Source organism: Staurois parvus, unplaced genomic scaffold, assembly GCF_062004578.1.
Source record: "Staurois parvus isolate SC_StPar_1 unplaced genomic scaffold, SC_StPar_1.0 ptg001275l, whole genome shotgun sequence".
Taxonomy (NCBI): Eukaryota; Metazoa; Chordata; class Amphibia; order Anura; family Ranidae; genus Staurois; species Staurois parvus.
Genome location: NW_028319071.1, coordinates 121,365 through 131,500, shown reverse-complemented (window position 1 = coordinate 131,500; position 10,136 = coordinate 121,365). Strand labels below are relative to the sequence as shown.

Below are 10,136 nucleotides of genomic sequence, written 5' to 3'. Positions count from 1 at the left end.
TTGCTTTATGCACTGGTGTGCAGTCATGTTGGAACAGGAATGGGCCATCCCCAAACTATTCCCACAAAATTGGGAGCATGAAATTGTCCAAAATGTCTTGGTATGCTGACGCCTTAAGAGTTCCGTGATACAACAGTCACAGTCATCCCCTGCGGACAACTACATGACTGGAACAACAGGACCTCTTTATTCTTTCTTTCTTCAGTCTCCAGTACTTTTTGGTTACTGAACATGTAATTCCTGGGGGCAGTCACCTACCTGTAAGCTAAGCTTCCTTGGATTATAGAAACTGGGACTGCTATAGGAGACGCTACACTAAGATATATTCCCTGGCCCCTCATATAGAGGTAACCATTACAGCACATTGGTTTGAAACAATTGGTTGATTTGTGTGACAGACATGATACAATGTCCAGTATACTGTAAATTATTATAGAGGATTTATAGAGCGCCAACAGTTTTCACAGTGTTTACAATATAAAGTGAGATAGTACAATTACAATACATTTCAGTACATGCAGACTGCTTTTACAAACATTTGTGAAAGAATGGGTCGCTCTCAGGAGCTCAGTGACTCCAAGCGTGGTCCCGTGATAGGTTGCCACCTGTGCAATAAGTCCATCCGTTAAATTTCCTTGCTACTAATTATTCCACCGTCAACTGTTAAGTGTATTATAACAAAGTGGAAGGAACTGGGAACAACAGCAACTCAGCCACCAAGTGGTAGGTCATGTAAAATGACAGAATGGGGTCAGCACATGCTGAAGCGCACACTGCGCAGAAGTCGACAACTGTCTGCAGAGTCAATAGCTAAAGACCTCCAAACTTTGTGAGGCCTTCAGATTAGCACAACAACAGTGCATGGAGAACTTCATTGAATGGGTTTCCATGGCAGAGCAGCTGCATCCAAGCCTTACATCACCAAGTGCAATGCAAAGCGTCGGATGCAATGGTGTAAAGCATTGTACTCTAGAACAGCGGACACGTGTTCTTTGGGGTGACAAATCATATTTCTCTATCTGCTAATCCGATGGACATGTCTGAGTTTGGCGGTTACCAGGAGAACGGTACTTGCCTGACTGCCTTGTGCAAAGTGTAAAGTTTGGTGGAGGGGGGATTCTAGTGTGGGGTTGTTTTTCAGGGTTTGGACTTGGCCCCCTAGTTCCAGAGAAGGGAACTCTTAAGGCGTCAGCATACCAAGACATTTTGGACAATTTCATGCTCCTAACTGTGTGGGACGTTTGGGGATGGCCCCTTCCTGTTACAACATGACTGCACACCAGTGCACAAAGCAAGGTCCATACAGACATGGATGAGCCAGTTTGAGGTGGAGGAACTTGACTGGCCTGCACAGAGTCCTGACCTCAACCCCATAGAACACCTTTGGGATGAATTAGAGCAGAGACTGCGAGCCAGGGCTTCTTGTTCGACATCAGTGTCTGACCTCACAAATGCGCTTCTGGAAGAATGGTCCAACCTTCCCATAGACACACTCCTAAACCTTGTGGACGGCCTTCCCAGAAGAGTTGAAGCTGTTATAGCTGCAAAGGGTGGGGCCAACTCAATATTGAACCTTACGGATTGAGACCGGGATGCCATTAAAGTTCATGTGCGTGGAAAGGCCGGCCAACCAATACTTTTGGCAATATAGTGATATTTAAATGGGAAGTATAACACTATTTTGCACTCTTCTAGGTTTGTTCTGTATTAAGATATTTTTGTGAGTGCTGCATCCTTGTATGTCCATTCGCGTCTTTTTAATTTATTGAACCTAGTATATGACCAATTTTTTGTTTAGTTTTAGTATCTATGTAGGAGTAGAGTTGTCACCCTAGGATAGGATTTCAGAACACCCAACCCTCTCCTCATCTCCATAGGGGAACGTGTAGATCACAGAAAAGAACTGATGAGAGCTAATGACACTGAGATTTCAATTTAATGCACAGGAACTTACATGAAAGCTGGAATATTTTGGCAGGACCAACAGGTATTTTTCTATACTTGCAGAAAATGTCCTTGGCCTAAAAAGAAGAAAACTAATGCAACCACGCAAGGAATGGTACGCTGCAATATATTACATTTTTATTTTTTGGTTTAGATACACTTTAAGTACTGTTTTAGTTACATACAGGTGAAACTCGAAAAATTAGAATATCTTGCAAAAGTTCATTTATTTCAGTAATGCAACTTAAAAGGTGAAACTAATATATGAGATAGACTCTACATGCAAAGCAAGATAGTTCAAGCCGTGATTTGTCATAATTGTGATGATTATGGCTTACAGCTCATGAAAACCCCAAATCCACAATCTCAGAAAATGAGAATATTGTGAAAAGGTGCAATATTCTTGGCTCAAAGTGTCCCACTCTAATCAGCTAATTAAGCCATAACACCTTCAAAGGGTTCCTGAGCCTTTAAATGGTCTCTCAGTCTGGTTCAGTAGGAATCACAATCATGGTAAAGACTGCTGACCTGACAGTTGTGCAGAAAACCATCATTGACACCCTCCATAAGGAGGGAAAGCCTCAAAAGGTAATTGCAAAAGAAGTTGGATGTTCCCAAAGTGCTGTATCAAAGCACATTAATAGAAAGTTATGTGGAAGGGAAAAGTGTGGAAGAAAAAGGTGCACAAGCAGCAGGGATGACCGCAGCCTGGAGAGGATTGTCAGGAAAAGGCCATTCAAAAGTGTTGGGGACTTTCACAAGGAGTGGACTGAGGCTGGAGTCAGTGCATCAAGCGCCACCACACACAGACGGATCCTGGACATGGGCTTCAAATGTTGTATTCCTCTTGTCAAGCCGCTCCTGAACAACAAACAACGTCAGAAACGTCTTACCTGGACTAAAGAAAAACAGACCTGGTCTGTTGCTCAGTGGTTCAAAGTCCTCTTTTCTGATGAGAGCAACTTTTGCATCTCATTTGGAAACCAAGGACCCAGAGTATGGAGGAAGAATGGAGAGGCACACACTGCAAGATGCTTGAAGTCCAGTGTGAAGTTTCCACAGTCTGTGTTGATTTGGGGAGCCATGTCATCTGCTGGTGTTGGTCCACTGTGATTCATTAAGTCCAGGGCCAACTCAGCCGTCTACCAGGAGATTTTGGAGCACTTCATGCTTCCTTCCACAGACAAGCTTTATGGGGATGCTGACTTCATTTTCCAGCAGGACTTGGCACCTGCCCACACTGCCAAAAGCACCAAAACCTGGTTCAATGACCATGGGATTACTGTGCTTGATTGGCCAGCAAACTCGCCTGACCTGTACCCCATAGAGAATCTATGGGGCATTGCCAAGAGAAAGATGAGAGACATGAGACCGAACAATGCAGAAGAGCTGAAGGCCGCTATTGAAGCATCCTGGTCTTCCATAACACCTCAGCAGTGCCACAGGCTGAAGCTTCCATGCCACTCCGCATTGAGGCAGTATTTGCTGCAAAAGGGGCCCAAACCAAGTACTGAGTACATATGCATGCTTATACTTTTCAGAGGTCCGATATTGTTCTATGTGCAATCCTTGTTTTGTTGATTGCATGGAATATTCAAATTTTCTGAGATTGTGGATTTGGGGTTTTCATGAGCTGTAAGCCATAATCATCACATTGATGACAAATCACGGCTTGAACTATCTTGCTTTGCATGTAATAAGTCTATCTCATATATTAGTTTCACCTTTTAAGTTGCATTACTGAAATAAATGAACTTTTGGACGATATTCTAATTTTTCAAGTTTCACCTGTATGTAAAACAATAGTCTGTTATCCAAAGTCTACAAGATATTTTTTCATAGAGGAGTATTATGTTTTAAGGGTTTTTTTTTACATTATCACTAGGCCATTAATTCTACTGATCTGATTTCTATTAATTGTGCAGCCATTTTCAAGCATGAAAACTATGTGTACTGTTTTTAAAACCTTTGATTTAACCTATGGCAAATTGTGTCTGTGCTTTGAGTTACACTTTATCACTACTGCTGGGAAGAGCCATAAATTAATAAATTAAATAATAATCCTTTTTTGTTAAATATGGATTTGAAGAATCAAACTGTCAGGGGGTTCACTCTGCTGGGCCTCTCAGAGAAACCACACCTTAGACTGCCTCTCTTCTCCTTCTTTATGGTAGCTTACACTCTCTGTGTTTTGGGCAACTGTCTTATTTTCATGCTCATCTTGACCCAGTCTCAGCTCCGCACTCCAATGTACTTCTTGCTGGGAAACCTTTCTGTTGTTGATATTTGCATGACCTCTATCACCATCCCTCGGGCTCTTTGTAGCCTCCTAACTCAAAATAAGGCCATCTCATTTCATGGTTGTTTTTTGCAGCTCTTCCTCTTCCATGCAGTTGGTAATATGGACAGCTTTCTACTGGCCATCATGGCCTTGGATCGGTATGCTGCTGTTTGCCAACCCTTGCATTACACAACCATCATGAGCAATAGGACATGCATCAGTTTGGTAACTTCTTCGTGGGCTTTTGTTACTTTACATTCCACCCTGTTCACCGCCATGACATCTACTCTTCCCTATTGCAATTGGGTTATCCATCACTATTTTTGTGATGTTCCGGCCATGTTGCTGCTGTCTTGCAAAGACACTTATGCCCAGCAAATGACTGTTTTCATTGAGGGGTCCTTAATTGTCATGGGCCCCATGTTGTTTATCCTGGGCTCCTACATTCTCATCATAAAAGACATTATGAAACTACGGACCTCCAAAGGTAGAATGCGAACCTTCTCCACTTGTTCCTCTCATTTAACCGTGGTCATCTTATTTTACAGTTCCATCATATTCATGTACTTTCGGCCAAGTTCCCTCTACTCTGTAACCTATGATCGGGTCATCAGTGTGGTCTATACAGTTGTGACCAAAATTATTCAACCCCCACTGAAATTGAGTGTTTTGGCCAGTTTGACATTGCTTTTGATCATTCAGTCATCTTGCTTACATTTACATTAAAGAGGCACTTGTAGGTCAGACAAATATAACATAACAGTTATAATGAAATAACCACAAATGTCTTTTCTGTGCTCACAGCATTATCAGTTTTATTCAACCCCCAAGTGACATTCAATCTTAGTACTTAGTACAGCATCCTTTTACAGTTATAACAGCTTTTAAACGTGAAGCATAGCTTGACACAAGTGTCTTGCAGCGATCTACGGGTATCTTCGCCCATTCTTCATGGGCAAAGGCCTCCAGTTCAGTCACATTCTTAGGCTTGCGCACTGCAACTGCTTTCTTTAAGTCCCACCAGAGGTTCTCAATCGGATTTAAGTCTGGTGACTGCGATGGCCACTCCAAAATGTTCCAGCCTTTCCTCTGCAACCATGCTCTAGTGGACTTGGAGGTATGCTTGGGATCATTGTCCTGTTGAAAGGTCCAACGTCTCCCAAGCCTCAGGTGTGTGACGGACTGCATCACGTTTCCATCCAATATCTCCTGGTACTGAAGAGAATTCATGGTACCTTGCACACGCTGAAGCTTCCCTGTACCTGCAGAAGCAAAACAGCCCCAAAGCATGATTGACCCTCCACCATGCTTCACAGTAGGCAAGGTGTTCTTTTCATCATAGGCCTTGTTCTTCCTCCTCCAAACATAGCGTTGATCCATGGGCCCAAACAGTTCTAATTTTGTTTCATCAGTCCACAGAACACTATCCCACAACTTTTGTGGTTTGTCCACATGGCTTTTGGCATACTGCAGTCGACTCTTCTTATTCTTTGGAGACAGCAAGGGGGTACGCCTGGGAGTTCTGGCACGGAGGCCTTCATTACGCAGTGTGCGTCTTATTGTCTGGGCTGAAACTTCTGTACCCACATCTGACAAATCTTTTCTCAGTTCCTCAGCAGTCACACGGGGACTTCTCTCCACTCTACGCTTCAGGTAGCGCACAGCAGTCGAAGTCAGCATCTTCTTTCTGCCACGACCAGGTAGCGTTTCAACAGTGCCCTTTGCCTTGAATTTGCGAATGATGCTTCCTAAGGTGTCTCTTGGTATGTTTAACATCTTTGCAATCTTCTTATAGCCATTGCCCTTCCTGTGAAGAGAAATCACCTCTTCTCTTGTCTTCCTGGACCATTCTCTTGCCTTCACCATGTTTGTAACCACACCAGTAAATGTCTAGAAGGAGCTGAGTATCACAGTCATTTTAAAGCTGCCTAATTGGTGCTTATTATGCTTGATTGCTGCTCGGTGACATCCACAGGTGTTTTCAATACCTGATGGAAAGCACCTGTATGAACCTCTGTTCTTCAGAGTGGTAGTCTTTAAGGGGTTGAATAATTGTGGCAATGAAGAAACCACATAAGAACCATTTACTACTGTATTACATAAACAATTGATGTCATTTTAGTTGCATTTGGGTAGTTACAACGTCCTTGTAGGATTTGATTCTGAATACAATTCCAAATGTACACTATAGTCCCTAAACCCCTTTACAGCATTGGGGGTTGAATAATTTTGGTCACAACTGTAGTGTCATCACACCAATGTTCAACCCATTTATATACAGTCTAAGGAACAAGGAGGTTAAAGGAGCGATGAAGAGGGTCACACAATGCTGCAGGGATGAAAGTTTAAAACGGACTCCTGAAAAAAAAAGAGAAGATTAGATTTATTAAGGGGAAAGGACTTCATTCCCAATGTGTGTGTCAAAGTCCACTCAACACAAAAATAATAAATTAATAAAATTAAATCTGAACTCCAGGCAGATATAATAAAACACAAAAAATGCAATTATGTATTTTACTTAAAACAAAATGAAATGTAGTTTGTCTAGATCCGGATTTCTCAACCAGGGTTCCGTGAAACGCTAGGGTTCCTCCAGAGGTTGCCAGGGGTTCCTTGAGCAATGAGCAATTTTTACCTCTCAGATAAGTTCCCACTGACACTAATGATCTTTTTAGCAATCTGTAAAGGGGTAATTCTTCCCAATGACCACAAGGGTAAGGAGCATTCTTACCTCTGACTATCACATTAATGTATCATGTATTGTAGATAAAGACATTTTTAGCAAGAGTTCCCTGAGACCGGAAAGTTACGTCAAGGGTTCCTCTGCGTTGAAAAGGTTGAGAAAGGCTGGTCTAGATCCGCGGTCACTAAATAGTGGACCACAGTGCAAGAACAGTCCGAGCAGCACTGCCGCCCAAACCTCCAGCCCACCAGACTAGAATAACAGATCCGCTGCTCAGCAGGGCGGTCGCCCTGGCAGCCAATGACACTGTCTCTCCCAGCTCCCGCTCCCTTTCTGTCCACAAGTGTGTGCCCCTCCCCCATCAGCAATGATCCCGGCAAGCTCCTGCCTCCCGCTCCTGTCTGCCCTCAAGGTAGGGTGTTTTCTTTCAGAGGCACTCTGATGGGCACATTTAATGTTAAAGTGTAATGCTGATGGGCACATTTAATTTTAAGGGGCACTGTGATGGGCACAACATAGAATGTGCCTATCAGAGTGCCCCTTAGAATAAAATATGCCCATCAGAATGCCCCTTAACATAAAATGTGCCCATCAGCATGCCCCTTATTTTATGTTAAGGGGCACTCTGATGGGCACAATGTACGTTAACGGTCACTCAGATGGGCACATTTTATGTTAAGGGGCGCTCTGATGGGCACAATGTACGTTAACGGTCACTCAGATGGGCACATTTTATGTTAAGGGGCACTCTGATGGGCACAATGTACGTTAACGGTCACTCAGATGGGCACATTTTATGTTAAGGGGCACTCTAATGGGAAACTTTTATGTTAAGGGGGCACTCTGATGGGAACATGCAATGTTAAGGGGGCACATACTGTGGAAAGGGGCATGCTGATGGGCACATGTGATGGAAAGGGGCACTCTGATGGGGAATATGATGTAAAGGGGTTCTCTGATGGGGAAATATGGAAAGGAGTACTTCGAGACTACGGGAGCACTCTGACGGGCATACCTGATGTAAGGTGGTACTGTGTTTGGGGATACCTGATGTAAAGGGGTACTCTGATGGGGACAACTGATGTAAAAGAGCACTCTGATGGGCACATCTGATGTGATGGGGATACATGATGTAAAGTGGCACTCTGATGGCGACACCTAATTTAAGGGGGCACGCTGATTGCCATACCCTATGTAAGGTGTCACTGTGATGGGGGAACCTTATATAATGGGGCACTCTAATGGGGACCACTGATGTAAGGGGGCATACTGATGGGAGACACCAAATGTAAGGGGGCCTTCTGATGCAGAAACCTGATGTAAGGGGGCACTCTGATGGGAATACCTGATGTAAGGGGGCACTCTGATGGAAATGTCTGATGTTAGAGGGGCACTCTGATTGGAATTCCCAATGTAAGGGGCACTCTGATGGAAATGCCTGATGTATGGGGGCACTCTGATGGATACACATTACTTAAGGGAGCACTCTGAAGGGGACACCTGATATAGGGGAGAACTCTGATGTTGGCGACTGATTTATGGGGGAAGTCTGATGGTGGCACCCAATGTAATAAATTACTCTGGAGGGGGAACTTGATGTAAGGGGGAACACCAATGGGGACATTTATTTTCGGCCCTCGGCCAGAAGACGAATTTAGTGACCGGACCTCCTTGAATTTTAATTCAATACCCCTGGTCTAGATCAATCAGGTTTCCTTCAGAGGTTGCTAGGAATTCCTTGAGCAATGAGCAATTTCTGCCTCTCAGATAAAGAACCACAACAGCCTATGATTTTTTTAGCTATCTTTAAGGCTAGGAGTCTTCCCACCGACCACAATTGTAAGGAGCATTCTTCCCGCTGACCAACGCTCTAATGTACTATGATCTGGTTTTGGGGTGGGAAGGTGACCTAAATGTATTGCTTCACTGCAACAGAGAAAAGTCAGATCAACAGCATAGCTACATTGTTTGGTATGATAGTGTTAAAACTCAAGGCTAGAAAGAAATACATGCTCGAAGCTCCAAAACTCTCAGGGAGAAAAAAATAAGTTATTTTCTGTGGAGGTGGTTCACATCTCTAGTCCAAGTCGCCTAAGGCCAAATGCCTAAAGTTTGAAAACGTTTTAGAGCTACTATCGTAGCTTGAATTGGGCAGATTGGTGCGCTTCTGAAGCAGCTTAAAGCAGAAACACATAGGCTGGCCATACACAATACAATTTTCTGTCCAATTTCTGCCCAATTTCCTTTAGATTTACCTTCAACTATGTAGTGCAAGGTCTTGCCTAATTGGATACAATTGAAAGTGTTGTTTAGGTTTGACCTCCTATTATATGGTTTTTGGTAAATCTAAAGCAATTTTCTAAAGAAAATTGTATAGTGTATGGCCAGCCATAGTAACAAATTATGTAATTGATGATAGTTTTCTTTATTGGCTAATACAAAAATTCCAAAGCTCCAAGACGTTTGTAAAATGCTGTACAAAAACACTTAAAAACGCTCAACAAACATTAAAAAAACCCACAAAAATACAACACTCAGTTGTTAACGCAGCCTTAGACAAGTCCTATATACAGTATGTATTTGTTTCACTTTGGTTTTATTGATTTTAAAGAAATTTACACAGGATCGGTATCAGATGCTATGGAAGAGCCCATGTCTTTAATACATTTTAGGATGGCCAAAACTTGCAATCTCAGAGTTCTGAGTTTGAAACTCAGAATTCTGACTTTAAAACTCAGAATTGATACAGTATGTCAGATGCATTTTGTTTAAACAAAGGTACCGAATATATACAATACACAAAAAAAGGCTAAAAAACAAAGAAAAGAAAAACATCAAGCCAAAATCATAAGATTTTCCCAGATATACAGGAAACCATGGGTGACTAAAAACCCTCCATTTGTAATGAGAACAGACTTATCAAAAGTTACATCATGAGCCAACTGGGCGAGGTGCATATAGCAGAAAGATTTACAAACCAGTATCACAGCTACAACAGTAATAGAAGTAACAGCAAAAAATCCTCAAGTTATATAGGGTACAAGAAAGGCCGGTGCCATAAAAAAAAATGTATTTCAACTGTGCATTTATCTGTTTGCCTGAAGTTTCACTTATAAAGGATGCACTGATACCAGTATTGGTGCCAAATACCGAATAGTACTTTTACTCGTGAAAATGCTCCTGATACCTGAACCAGATACTTTGCGGTGCGATTTGTGTCAATACAAA

The 10,136-nt window shown here is 42.6% G+C and overlaps 1 protein-coding gene across 1 annotated transcript; it reads left to right on the top strand.

Moving 5' to 3' along the window:
* The first annotated feature begins 4,156 nt into the window (after positions 1 to 4,156).
* On the top strand, positions 4,157 to 6,606 carry LOC149437654 (olfactory receptor 1E16-like). The gene is made up of 2 exons (XM_089660797.1): positions 4,157 to 4,851; positions 6,471 to 6,606. Exons 1-2 carry the CDS (start codon positions 4,157 to 4,159, stop codon positions 6,604 to 6,606), a joined length of 831 nt encoding a protein of 276 aa, XP_089516923.1.
* Positions 6,607 to 10,136: the final 3,530 nt, after the last annotated feature.